This window comes from Verticillium nonalfalfae (genome assembly GCF_003724135.2).
Source record: "Verticillium nonalfalfae strain VnAa140/NRRL 66861 chromosome Unknown scaffold_8, whole genome shotgun sequence".
In the NCBI taxonomy this organism is placed as follows: domain Eukaryota; kingdom Fungi; phylum Ascomycota; class Sordariomycetes; order Glomerellales; family Plectosphaerellaceae; genus Verticillium; species Verticillium nonalfalfae.
Genome location: NW_021167233.1, coordinates 114,461 through 127,933, shown reverse-complemented (window position 1 = coordinate 127,933; position 13,473 = coordinate 114,461). Strand labels below are relative to the sequence as shown.

The following is a 13,473-nucleotide window of genomic DNA, read 5'->3' as shown; positions in this document are numbered from 1 at the left end:
AAGGAGGGTGCAGCTTCTTCAAGGAGTATTCGCTTTACGCAAGTAATGCTGCTCTGCAAATCACTTCTCCCCTGAGAATCCTGCCGAACCCGAAATGTTTGCCGAGGACAGTGATGCGGAATTCAAACGCAGAGTATCAAGAAGCATCACACCTTGGAGCAACGCATCGAAATGCTGTATGCGCGTTCATCTACAGAGACTATGCGCACGGCGTGGTACCTAGCGGTGTCTTTCTTCTCGAAGAGCACCACGTCAGTACGACGTGCCCTTGGCCGGCCGCGGCCCATCGCGCGCAACGCTGACGGCGTCGGCCACGGCATGCTGCAACATGGTAAAGTCGGTCGCCACGCTGATCATGTCGAAGCCTTGCTCGGCATACTGCTTGCCCTGCTCGCCCGACGTGCAAAAGATGCCCGCCTTCTTGCCCGCCTTGTGGGTGGCCTCCAAGACGCGCGCAATGGCCTCGTGCAGCTCGGGTTTCATGACACCGTCGATGACGGGGTGGCCGATGTTGTTGGCTGCGTTCTCGTCAGGACAAGGCGCTCTTCACATGGAGGGGAAAGTGTGTGTACCTAGGTCAAAGGGCCCCACGAAAAGAACATCGATGCCCTCGACGGCGGCAATGTCGTCCACGGCGTCGAGGGCCTCTTGCGTCTCAATCTGCACCATGGTCAGGAGGCTGCCGTTGGCCTGCTGCAGGTACTCGGTCATGCTGGGGGCCGGGGTGAAGCGCTCCATGGCAAAGGGCGAGCCGAAGCCGCGGCGGCCCCACGGCGGGAACTTGGCGGCCTGGACCAGATCTTTGGCCTCTTGGGCGGTACGCAGGAGGGGCACGAGGACCTGTCGTCGTGTCAGCAGAGTCGGCGTCTGGGAGTCGAGAGGGGGCGGCCGTACGCCGTGGGCGCCACAATCAAGGGCGCCTGCGGGTGATCGTTAGTCAGGATCCTGTGGGTTGGTGGTTGGTGAAGGAAAAACTGGTAGCTACACACGCTTCACGAGGGACGCCTGCATGTCGGGAATTCTGACAATGGGAGAGACACCGGCGGCGGCAATGGCAGGGACGGCATCGTGCATGGCCCGATCTGTGTGCTTGTCAGCGACGACGTGACCCGTGTGCGGGAGCATCGTGCGGCATGCCGTCAATGTTGCCGTGCTCGCAATCGACCATGACCCAGTCGACGCCGGGGCTCTTGGCGAGGGCACGCGAGACGTTGGCACTGGGAATCATCTGCCAGACGCCCAAGCTGGCGCCGGCGCCCTTGGTGAAGACAGACTTGAGCTTGTTGGCGGCCTGCATGGCGGGCAGTGGTAGATGAGATAGACGATGAAGGTAGGGATGCAATCCGGGTCAGCATGTCCTGTCCATGGAGGGGCTTTGTAGCTTTCCCCCGCAGACAGACTGCCGGCCCCGGTCAGCGGACGTCATGAAGGGGGCCGACAGTCGGCGATGGAGTTGAAGGGAGTCCTCGCTATTCTCATTGGTCTCACGGTCACTCCAGGGCGCGGCGTCAGGGCGTGGTTCCCGTCTTGGGCCGGCCGGTGCTGATTTGACCGAGAGCGAGAGGATGAGGTACACTACCAGAGGTACCTATAGACAGGTCATCGTGGTTTGTGGGCCTGTACATGTAACACTGCATGGATGGCCCAATCACTGAAGGAGCCAGGCGATTCGATTGTTGAGTCAGAAGACAAGCCGCGCCTATCGCTACACGCGTTTGACGCCTTACGCTTGCTTGGGTTGACCTTGACGCGTCCCGCTGGCCCACTTCTCCTATTCGGCTGACTAAGATGAGCTGCGTCGGTGCACGGACTCTTGCGTCGTGTTCGAATCCGATATGGAAGACCCGAACCCATTGAGCTGTGGCCTGGCTCGTCACAGTCAGCCTGCACAAGCCAGCAAGCAGCAAGCAGCAAGCAGCAGACGCCAGGGTCCAGCCTCGATCCAAATAATTAATTTTGGGTTTCGTTCGAGGACAGGACACACATCCGCACCACCAATCTCATCTGTTGATCTCCGACAGCAGAGTTCCTCGAAGACGAAGAGCCCTCGCTGCAGCTTCCTCGACTGCGCTGGCCTTTCCGTCTGCCCCCCCATCATCTCGAGTCGAGCCTAGGTACCCCTAGTCGAGCACAGCTCCCAGAAGTTTGCGCCTCCTGCGAGCCCCTCCCACGTCGTTGACCTACCTCCCGACAGTAAAGGCTCCTTTGCTGGACATTGCCCGCGCCCGGAACGAATGGCCGCTTGATCCTCCAGTGCTCCCTCATGAGCTCCGTCAAGTTTCTGGTCGCCTCCTTGGAGGCCATCGCCGCATCCAAGGAGGCCCAGCGACACAAGCAGCTCTCCGAGTCGCTGCAAAAGACCCTCGAAGCCGTCAAAGAAGCCGACCCCCAGCTGCCCGACCCCGAAGTCGTCTTTGCGCCTCTGCACCAGGCCACCAAGACGGGCAACACCCATCTCATCACGAGCGCCCTCGATTGCATCGGAAAACTCATTTCCTATTCACACTTCTCCGCGCCCCCGGCCGCCGCCGCTTCCGAAGATGGTGGGGGAGAAAAGGAGACCGACGGCGAGCAGCCACCACCCCTCATCGAGCGGGCCATCGATACCATCTGCGGATGCTTCCAGGGCGAGACGACCCCCGTCGAGATACAGCTGCAGATCGTCAAGTCGTTGCTGGCCGCCGTGCTGAACGACAAGATCGTCGTCCACGGCGCCGGCCTCCTGAAGGCCGTGCGCCAGGTCTACAACGTCTTCCTCCTGTCGCGGAGCACTGCCAACCAGCAGATGGCGCAGGGCACTCTGACGCAGATGGTCGGTACCGTCTTCGAGCGAGTCAAGACCCGACTGCACATGAAGGAGGCGCGCCTCAACCTGGCCAACACGAAGAACAGCTCCAGCAACATCACATTCGACCCCGCCGAACAAGCCAACTCGGTCAACGGATCGGGAGAGAAGAGTGCCGAGGCAGAGGAGGAGGACAGCGCCAACGACGTCGCCAGCGATGTGGCCGCCGTGCCGGCGCCGGCCCCCGATGCCCAGGCCACGCAGGCCAAGCTGACCCTGAAGGATCTCGAGACGAGGAAGAGCTTTGACGATTCGACCCTCGGCGAAGGCCCTACCATGGTCACCCAGATCAAGCCGGCCAAGATGGAGCGCACCGAGTCGCAGTCGTCGGCCAAGGAAGAGGACAATTACGACGAGCTCGAAGCCGAGGACGAGGTCTACATCCGCGACGCCTACCTCGTCTTCCGATCCTTCTGCAACCTGTCCACCAAGGTCCTGCCTACCGAGCAGCTGTACGAGGTCCGCGGCCAGCCCATGCGCTCCAAGCTCATCTCCCTCCACCTCATCCATACCCTCATGAACAACAACATTACTGTCTTCACCTCCCCCCTTTGTACCATCAGGAATTCCCGGACCGACGAAGTGACGACGTTCATACAAGCGATCAAGTACTACATCTGCCTGAGCGTGACCCGCAACGGAGCTAGCTCGGTCGATGGCATCTTTACTGTCTGCGCCGAGATTTTCTGGCTCGTGCTCAAGTTCATGCGGGAGCAGTTCAAGGTGCGTGCCCTCCTCCATCGCTGTGCTCCTGCGCCGCACTGACAGTTTATCAGCTCGAAATTGCCGTCTTTTTGAACGAGATCTATCTTGCCTTGCTGGCAAGGCGGACCGCCCCGGCCTCACAGAAGGCCACGGTCGTCACCATTCTCAACAGGTTCTGCGCCGACTCGAGGGGTCTTGTTGAGGTGTATCTGAATTACGACTGCGAAGGCAACGTCGACAATCTCTTCCAGACCATCATTGAGGATCTGTCCAAGTACTCGACAGCAGCAGTCCCCATCACACCCGGCCAGGAGCAGCAGTATGAAGAGAAGGCCGCGAGGACGCCGTCGCCCGGCGAGTGGCAGCTTCGCCCCATTCTGCCACCGCCTCTGTCTGTCGCGCAGATAGTCCCGCATGCCGAGCCCGAGTCGGAGATTCCCAAGGAGTACGTCATCAAGCGCGTTGCGTTGGACGCTCTCGTCGAGTCGCTGCGCTCCATGGTCGATTGGTCTGGATCTGTCAGGACAGACAGGAATACAGACGGGCTCCGTGCCGATGGCGATGTGGACGCCCGACTTTCTGAGGACCTGCGACCGTCGATCGACCCCAGCGTGAGCGAGAGCCACTCTCGTGTTGACACCCCTACAGCGCCGAGTACGCCCATGTTTGAGGACGACCCCGCCCACCTGGAAAAGGTGAAGCAGAGGAAAACGGCCCTCAACAACGCCATCAAACAGTTCAACTTCAAACCGAAGAGAGGTATCGCCATGCTGATCAAGGAAGGGTTCATCGCAAGCGACAGCCCCGAAGACATTGCCAAGTTCCTCATCCAGGAAGATCGTCTCGACAAGGCCCAGATCGGTGAATATCTCGGCGAGGGCGAGCCCAAGAACATTGAGATCATGCACGCCTTTGTCGACACCATGCAATTTACCAAGAGGCGCTTCGTGGACGCGCTGCGTACGTTCTTGCAATCGTTCCGTCTCCCTGGTGAGGCCCAAAAGATTGATCGTTTCATGCTCAAGTTTGCGAACCGATACGTCATGGGCAACCCCAATGCATTCGCCAACGCAGACACGGCCTACGTCTTGGCCTACTCTGTCATTCTCCTGAATACCGATTTGCACAGCACCAAGATCGCCAGGCGGATGAGCAAAGAAGACTTTATCAAGAACAACCGTGGCATCAACGACGATGCCGACTTGCCGCCCGAATATCTGCTTCAAATTTACGACGAGATCGAGAGCAACGAGATTGTTCTCAAGAGCGAGCGGGACGCTGCCGCCATGGCGGGCAACGCTCCGCCGACGTCAACAGGTATCGCCGCAGGTCTCGGACAGGCACTGTCGAACATGGGCAGGGATCTGCAGAGGGAAGCCTACGTGCAGCAGTCTGTGGAGATCGCGTCGCGGTCGGAACAGCTGTTCAAAAACCTTCTCAAGACGCAGCGCCGCAATGCCCAGCGTGCTGGCGTCAAGTTCATGCCCGCGACATCCTTCCAGCACATCGGTCCCATGTTCGACGTGACCTGGATGTCCTACTTCTCGGCTCTGTCCAACCAGATGCAGAAGGCGCAAAACATTGAGGTCAACAAGCTGTGCCTTGAGGGCATGAAGCTGGCTACCAAGATTGCCTGCTCTTTCGACCTCTCTACGCCTCGTGAGGCTTTTGTCTCGGCTCTGAGGAATATCACCAACATCAACAACCCACAGGAGATGCATGCCAAGAACATTGAGGCTCTGAAGGTCATCCTCGAGCTCGGTCAGACCGAGGGTGATCTTCTACGGTCATCGTGGAAGGACGTCCTGCTCTGCATCAGTCAGCTGGACCGACTGCAGCTCATTTCTGGCGGTGTCGACGAAAATGCCATCCCGGATGTGGCGAATGCGCGATTCGAACGGCAAGGCACAAACGATTCGCGCAAATCGACCCACGGGCGGCGTCCTGGTCGCCCGCGCGCCGGCACCGGTCCGCAGGGATTCTCCATCGAGGTCGCGCAGGAGGCGCGGTCGGACGCGGTCGTCAAGGCTGTTGACCGCATCTTCGCGAACACGGCCAGCCTGAACGGCGAGGCCATTGTCCACTTTACGCGCGCGTTGACCGAGGTCAGCTGGGATGAGATTCGCGTTTCTGGCTCCAACGATTCGCCGAGGACCTACAGCTTGCAGAAGATTGTCGAGATTGCCTATTACAACATGTCGCGTGTTCGTTTTGAGTGGACGAACATTTGGGAGGTCATGGGCGAACACTTCAACCGCGTCGGCTGCCACAACAACACGAATATTGTCTTCTTCGCCCTCGACTCGCTGCGTCAGCTGTCGATGAACTTCCTCGAGATTGAGGAGCTGCCCGGTTTCAAGTTCCAGAAGGACTTTCTCAAGCCTTTCGAGCACATCCTGTCGAACGCCCAGAACATCACAGTCAAGGATATGGTCCTGCGGTGCTTGATCCAGATGATCCAGGCCCGCGGCGACAACATCCGGTCCGGCTGGCGGACCATGTTTGGCGTCTTCACCGTGGCCGCGCGCGAGCAGCACGAGGCCATTGTCAACTTGGCGTACGAGAACGTCAGCCAGGTTTACAAGACCAAGTTTGGCGTTGTCATATCGCAGGGCGCGTTCACTGATTTGATTGTCTGCTTGACGGAGTTCTCCAAGAACATGAAGTACCAGAAGAAGAGCCTGCAGGCCCTCGAAGCACTGAAGTCGATCATGCCACGCATGCTCAAGACGCCAGAGTGCCCCTTGTCGCACAAGAACGGATACGCGCCGCCGGCCGAGAACCCGAAAGCCCAGGATGCTCTGCAGCGTTCGCAGACGAAGACGTCAGTCGAGGAGGGCTATTGGTTCCCCGTGCTGTTTGCCTTTCACGATGTCCTCATGACGGGCGAGGACCTCGAGGTGCGATCCAATGCGCTGGAGTACTTCTTTGAGGCGCTGCTGAAGTACGGCGGCGAGTTCCCGCCCGAGTTCTGGGACATACTTTGGCGCCAGCAACTGAACCCGATCTTCATGGTTCTCCGCTCAAGACCCGATCTCAACAGTGCGCTCAACCACGAGGAACTTTCCGTTTGGTTGTCGACGACGATGATCCAGGCGTTGCGCAACATGATCACACTGTTCACGCACTACTTCGAAGCTCTGGAGTGCATGCTCGACCGGTTCCTCGAGCTGCTCGCTCTGTGCATCTTCCAGGAGAACGACACCATCTCGCGCATCGGCAGCAACTGCCTGCAGCAACTGATCCTGAAGAACGTCAAGAAGTTCACAGCCGGACACTGGACTGAGATTGTGGGGTCATTCTGCAAGCTGTTTGCTGCGACAACGGCCACGCAACTCTTCTCGCCGACAACCGTCAACTCATCGGCGTCGCTCGAGCTGCCCACCAATGGCCTGGACTTTACCGGGCCGCTGGTCGTCGACCCGGAGGAGCCAATCAACGAAAAGTCGCTCGAGATTAACGGCCATAACAAGAACGGTACCGACGCCGACGCACCTGCCACCGAGTCTACCGAGGAGGGCGCCGATGAGGACGATCTCAAGACGCCTACTGCGACGAACCTACCCCAGGCTCCCCTCGAGGACTACAAGCCGGCATCCAACTTGCAGCAGCAGCCCGTCGTCGTGACGGCCGCGCGCCGGCGCTACTTCAACCAGATCATCTCCCGCTGCGTGCTCCAGCTGCTCATGATCGAGACGGTCAACGAGCTGTTCAGCAACGACACTGTGTATGCGCAGATCCCGACGACGGAGCTCCTGACCCTCATGGCGCTCCTCAAGCGGTCGTACCTGTTCGCGCGTCGGTTCAACGCCGACAAGGAGCTGCGCATGCGCCTCTGGCGCGAAGGGTTCATGAAGCAGGCGCCGAACCTGCTGAAGCAGGAGTCGGGCGCGGCGGCGACGTACGTGGCCATTCTGTTCCGCATGTACGCCGACAACAGCGCCGAGCGGGCGGCGGCGCGGCCGGACATTGAGAAGGCGCTCGTGCCGCTCTGCAAGGACATCATCGGGGACTTTGTCGCGCTCGAGGAGGAGAGCCAGCACAGGAACATCTTGGCGTGGCGGCCGGTCGTCGTGGACGTGCTCGAAGGGTACGCGGCGTTCCCGGAGGAGGCGTTCGAGGGCCACGTCAAGGAGTTTTACCCCATGGTCGTCGAGCTGCTGGGCAAGAACCTCTCGTCGGAGCTCCGGGCGGCGCTGCTCCTCGTGCTGCGGCGCGTGGGCGAGGTGGGGCTCGGCATCGAGGGCATGGCGAGCCGCAGCGGGGACAAGGAGAGGCGGGAGAGCGTTGCGACTGTCACGACGGAGGGGGAGTATCACAAGGCGGGCACGCCGAAGATCGGGTGAAGAAGGGGGGGGGATTATGTTTGATAGAGATTCTTTATTGTGTTTATAGGATGGCCAGTGGGCGATGCCTTTGCAAGCTGCCTGCTATTTACCGAGGGTTTTCGCTGTTCACTCGAGGGTTCGCTACATACTCGAGGGTTTTCGCTGTTCGCAACTAAAGTACATGCCTGCCTAGGTAGGGTATGCATTGTCACTGCATTTTACGAGCATCAATTGGATAGAGTAGTGACCAGTCGAGCTCTTTCAAAGAAAAAAATCATGGTATCATTACATAACGCTTTCTAGGTAAATTCTTTTTGTCCCCTGCATCCATTCCAAGCGGCACGCGCTTTTCACAGACTGTCCTCCCCCCCCCGGCGCACTCTCACCAGCGGATGACGCGCTTGGGAAAGTACTCGTCGATGAGGTCCTGGTAGTAGGGCCGCAGCTCGTCGACGGTGGGCGCGTCATCGCTCTTGCTGTAGAGATCGTAGGGGTTGAAGGCGAGCACGGCGTCGAGCAGCTCGTCGTCGCCGGGGGCCATGAACTCGCGGTAGGCGCCCTCGCGGTGCCAGGGGTAGAAGCTGTGGTAGCGGATCATGGCGAGGGCGGCGCGCGGCAGGGTGGACTGGTCCTTGACGACCTGGTAGAGGTACTCGTCGTGGCCCCAGCTCATGACGAGGTTCTCGATGCCGCAGGCTTCCTCGTAGACGCCGAGGGGCGTCGCGTAGACGGGGTGCGTGCTGTCGGGGTTGGCGGCGAAGGTGGCGGGCAGGATGATCTTGGGCGAGAAGGCGCAGCCGACGGGAAAGGTGTCGCCGACGACGGACCACTGCTCGGGGCAGCCGTGCAGGTAGAGCAGCTTGCCGAGGTCGTGGATGAGGCCCGTCAGCTGCATCCAGCGCGGCTGGCCGTCGCGGCGCATGGCCTCGGCCGTCTGCAGCAGGTGCTGGATCTGCGTCAGCGACGTGTCCGGGTCCGAGTCGTCGACGAGCGTGTCGAGCTTGAGCATGGCGTCCCAGACGGAGAGCTCGGCGCGCGGCGGCGTCGTCGGGTCCGGCGACAGGTCCACGGCGAACTGCTTGCGGATCGCCATGTTGTAGTCGTACGTCTGGTTGGCGTGCTGCGTCTGGTAGAACGTCTTGACGCGGTCCGTCGCCGACTCGTACTGCCGGAACGCCGCCTTGTCCTTTTCGGCGTCAAACTTGGACGACTCGTAGGTCGTTGGTGTTGCTGCTGCTGTTGCTGCTGCTGCTGATGCCGCCGCCGCGGGCTTGGCTGTGTTGGCCGTCTTGCCGGGCTTGCCCTTGAGGATGTTGACATTGTCAATGGCGTCCTCGACCTGCTCGAGCGCGTGGGCGTCGAGCGAGGCGGGCGCCTGGAAGAAGGGCTTTTGTGTTGCGACCATGGTGTGTGTGTGTGTGTGTGTGTGTACTGGGCTATACGTTGAATTGGACAATGCTCTCCTCGATGAAGAAGTAGGACAAGAACATGAACAAAAATGATGTTTGATGTGCACGAGATGCCCCCCCAAGAAAGGCCTTCCTCGATCCTCTTATACCGAACCTCGTTCCGCTTCTCAAACAAGTCCACTCGGGCGATATGGCAGCGACGTGTACCTGATTCTGACGTTGCTTCCGTCGAACGAGATTTCCAAGTGGAGATGACCAAAAGTGCGCGCACGACAGCTCTGCCACCAACACGATGCCTCGTTACCCGCAATTGTGAAGTCATGCGTGTTCCTATTCTCGCCCGTTTCGCCTCGTGTCTGGTCCTACCCCCCCTTCCGTGTCGAACAGGGCCATCTTCGCCGAGGGCGACTGGCGCGGGGTTCACCCCGCCAGGGACCCTGTGTGACCAAAGCCGGCAGCGTGAGTGGTTCCAAGAGGGGGATCGTGACGGGCGAGCCGATCGCCTTGACAAAAGGAGAAAGACAAAAGGAGAAACGGGGTCGTCTTTACAGTCGCGATGTGGATGTCGGGGAAAATGTCTCGATTTTAGCGTCTCGAAGCAAGTGGGGCAGCGGAAACGCTTCGGCCTGTCGTCTTCGGCGATGTAGCCTTGTTCTCGACAACGTGGTCATTCCTCCCGACACGCTGAGACATGATCCCCGAGAACAGGTCCTGGATCCCGAGAACGGGTCCTGGATCCCGAGAACAGGTCCTGGATCCCGAGAGTCCCCTCCCATCCACGGCGCCATGGCTTCATCGTGCCCACTCGCCCAGCCCACAGCAAACCCACGAACCTGTCGTCTTGCAGTGTGCGTCGCGATCTGAGTTTTTTCCTCTCACACCTTTTTCACCTGGTGGTATCGTGCCTCTTGTCGGTTGCGTTTCTTTTTTTTGTTGTTTTTTCTCTCGTTTCAACTGCCGTCGTCCGATCGACCGGCGATCGTCACTCGTCGCCCGACGTTACACACAATGGCCTAGTCAACACCCGCCGCGCCTTCGGGCCTCTCTGGCGATGCCTTCAGCCTCCAGTCTTCTGCCTTCAGCCTTGGGCCCTCGTCCCCATGGCCCGGTCCTGTCACCTGTCACCCGCGCCGCCTTGCAGCGCGGCTACCCCAATTCTCCAACGCCCAGGGGTCGCATTTCTCCTCACCGGCACGGGAGGAAGCCCGAAACACCAAACCTACACGCCCTCGCCTTCCTTCTGGAAGCGGCAGTCGTCGCTGATCCCGCCGGGGCTGGGCCAGGGGTGTTGCTCAGGTACGTACGTGATCATCCCGACGTCTCGTCATCGCGCAGCCCGGTACATGCAGCATCATATCGTGTGTGTACAGTACGTAGTATGGTTTTGACTAACTATCATCGACAATAGATCGTGAGTACCCAACACGCAATACGGATCAAGTCATCATGGCCGTGGCCAAATCGCCATGGCCCCAAATGCTCGCGCGCCCAACATCGACGATATCGAGAGAAAGAAAAGCAGAAAAATTCAGCACCATCATCACCATCATCATCATCAACCTCACGCCTGGCCCTTCTCCTTGGGGCTCGTCACATGCGACTGGTAGTTGTTGATAACACCCTCGCCGGCCACCTCCTCCTCGAACACGTTGACCTTGGTCTTCTCAAACTGCCGCGCCGTCACCTTGTGCTCGAACAGCACGTCGAGCTCGGCAAACGTGCGGCCGCGGGGCTCGGGCACGCGGAAGTACGTGTACACGAGGCAGAGGAAGCACAGACCCGCCCAGAAGAAGCCCGCCTTGTTCTGCCAATTCCACGCCGTAGGGTTCAGCATGTACGGCGTCACGACGTTGTTGATGATGCCGACAATGTTGCTGCGACTGGTTAGCGAAGGAACCCTCCAAAAAAAAAAAAAAGAAAAAAAAAGGCATCGACAAGACTGCGAGGAGATACGTACTAGAGGTTGCGGCCGAGAACGACAGTCTTGATCTGCAGGCGACGCGAAGGCAGTTCCGACACGAGCGAGTAGCACACGGTGCCGACCGTCAGCTGGTACACGAGCGCCCAGAGAATCATCATGCTGCCCGTCGCCAGAGCACCCTTGTCACGCTGAGACTCGGGCACCTCGCCGAGGAAGCCCATGATGAACAGCATGGTGAAGAGTCCACAGAGACCGCAGAGATAGAGACGACGACGACCGACACCCCAGGCCATCAAGCTCCAGGCGCCAAAGACACCCACCATGTTGATGGCGTACTGGCCCATGGCGAAGCTGTAGGCATCACGCGACGACAGACCGACCTGGCGGAGGAAGTATGTCGAGTAGTTGGAGAAGGAGTTGCCGCTGAGGTTCTGGATGGCCCACACGAGACACACAATCTCCGTGCGGCGCAGATCGATGCCCTTGAAGCAGTCGAGGTACGACGCGCCAGCGGTTATCTTCTCCTCGAGGGCAGCCGTGTGCACCATCATGGCGACCGTGTCATCGGCGTTGAAGTCCGTCTCGGTATTCTTGCTCGTCAGACGCAGAAGCGAGTGCTTCGCGTCGTCGACGCGGCCCTTGCGGATCAACCACCAAGGCGACTCGGGGGCAAAGTACACGCCGATCATGATGGGCACAGGCCAGATCCACTGCAGCGCGTAGGGGATACGGTAGGACCATTCATCGGTGCGGTCGAGCATCGAGGTGATGACACCGATGCCGATGAGCTGACCGAGACCCCAACAAAAGTTGACGTAGGTGGTCAAGTGGCCACGAAGCGCAATGGGACAGACCTCGGCGGCGTACGTGATGGTCAGCGTCTGGAAGACACCCCACGGCAGACCGCAGAGAATCTCGGCGACGAGCAGCGTCTCGATGTTCTGGGCCGTGAAGAAGATGGTGATGAAGCCGGTCAGCAGCATCAGCGCACCAATGACGGTCCAGCGGTAGCCGAAGCGCTCGGAAATGTAGCCGTTGAGGAACAGGCCAATGATCTCGCCGACAGCGACACCGTTGGAGAGGCCGGCCTGCCAGGCGGCCGAGATCTCGTAGGTGCCGTCGGCCTGCAGCTCGCCGTACTTCTTCTTAAAGGGGTCGAAGGCGAAGAAGTTGGACACGAGGGAAATGTCGTAGCCCTCCATGACGATACAGGTCGAGATGAGCATACTCCAGCCAATGGCCTTGGGGTAGAGACGGATGCCCTGCATGAGCGTCATCTGCTGTTCCCTGCTGGAGGCGTCGCGGGCGCCCTGGACGAAGGCGTTGGACATTTTGGCATCGTCGGCAGCAGCGTGGGACTCGGCCGAGGCGCGGGCGCCGCCATGGTCGGCCACAGCTTTGATGTCTTCCGACATGGTGATGGATGAGCGATCAAGTGATGACGCGATTGGTCGCCGTAGAACGGACACCAGTGCTCACGAACAGGCTGATTGTTGGGTAGGGAGGGGACAGTGAGGTAGTCGCGAAGAGTTTGGGAAAAGTGCGCGTGCGCGTGGAGAGCGAGTGCAAAGTGCGTGATCGGATTCCCGGAGGGGTCTTTGTGAGGTTGGCGAAAAAAACCAGGACGCTATCAGGAGCGGTCTCCACGCAATCCACAATTCCACCCCGAGGCGCGGATCGTGGTTGGGTGCAGGGCGAAAAAGAAGAGGGGAGGATGAAATGACAAAATGGAGCAGTCCAGCAAGGCACACAGAGGCGATATGATGGATGCCAAACTCCAAGCCTGGGGAAAGGCGCATTTATGTTGATCCCACCAGTGTGTCTGCTGCATTGCTCGACTCGGGTGCTCGACTCGAGTGACAATCCCCGTGCAGGACCGCAGGACCTCAGGTACCTCCTGCCCACGTTCATGTCGGTCTGGAGCTAAAACCAGGAAAGAAGGAACGAAGTCCGGGGTAGGTGGCATCTCCAACTAGGTCGATCCCCTGGCCTCCTCGCCTTCCCCCTCTTCTCCTTCTCCCCCTCATGGCGTCAAGGGGCCCCTTTCACCGAGGAGGATGCCAATTGCGCTGTCTCTGACTGGTGCTGGCAGACACTGCAACGTTTCCCCTCCCGCCGCTTGACTCGTGACAGCGCCAGGGAGCAGTGCACGCGGGTTGTTTTGTCGAGTGTGGGGTAAAAAAAAAGAGGCGCCTGCAAGTCGGTACTTGTTACGTCGTGGCCTGCCTTGTGTCCCGTCGGTTGTTTTCTGTGGCTGGGCAATTT

General features: G+C 59.5%; 4 protein-coding genes across 4 annotated transcripts; 1 reads left to right on the top strand and 3 right to left on the bottom strand.

Moving 5' to 3' along the window:
* Window positions 1–252: 252 nt before the first annotated feature.
* Window positions 253–1,297, bottom strand: D7B24_008653 (uncharacterized protein; the record flags this gene model as incomplete). The annotated part of the gene is made up of 4 exons (XM_028642739.1): window positions 253–518; window positions 573–920; window positions 990–1,089; window positions 1,166–1,297. 4 exons carry the CDS (start codon window positions 1,295–1,297, stop codon window positions 253–255), a joined length of 846 nt encoding a protein of 281 aa, XP_028498430.1.
* A 966-nt stretch (window positions 1,298–2,263) lies between these two features.
* Window positions 2,264–7,896, top strand: SEC7 (guanine nucleotide exchange protein for ADP-robosylation factor; the record flags this gene model as incomplete). The annotated part of the gene is made up of 2 exons (XM_028642738.1): window positions 2,264–3,568; window positions 3,622–7,896. The coding sequence occupies 2 exons, from the start codon at window positions 2,264–2,266 to the stop codon at window positions 7,894–7,896; spliced, it is 5,580 nt and encodes a 1,859-aa protein (XP_028498429.1).
* A 364-nt stretch (window positions 7,897–8,260) lies between these two features.
* On the bottom strand, window positions 8,261–9,283 carry D7B24_008651 (uncharacterized protein; the record flags this gene model as incomplete). Its single annotated transcript, XM_028642737.1, has 1 exon — window positions 8,261–9,283. One exon carries the CDS (start codon window positions 9,281–9,283, stop codon window positions 8,261–8,263), a length of 1,023 nt encoding a protein of 340 aa, XP_028498428.1.
* Window positions 9,284–10,848: 1,565 nt separating this feature from the next.
* D7B24_008650 (uncharacterized protein) lies at window positions 10,849–12,623 on the bottom strand (the record flags this gene model as incomplete). The annotated part of the gene is made up of 2 exons (XM_028642736.1): window positions 10,849–11,161; window positions 11,245–12,623. 2 exons carry the CDS (start codon window positions 12,621–12,623, stop codon window positions 10,849–10,851), a joined length of 1,692 nt encoding a protein of 563 aa, XP_028498427.1.
* Window positions 12,624–13,473: the final 850 nt, after the last annotated feature.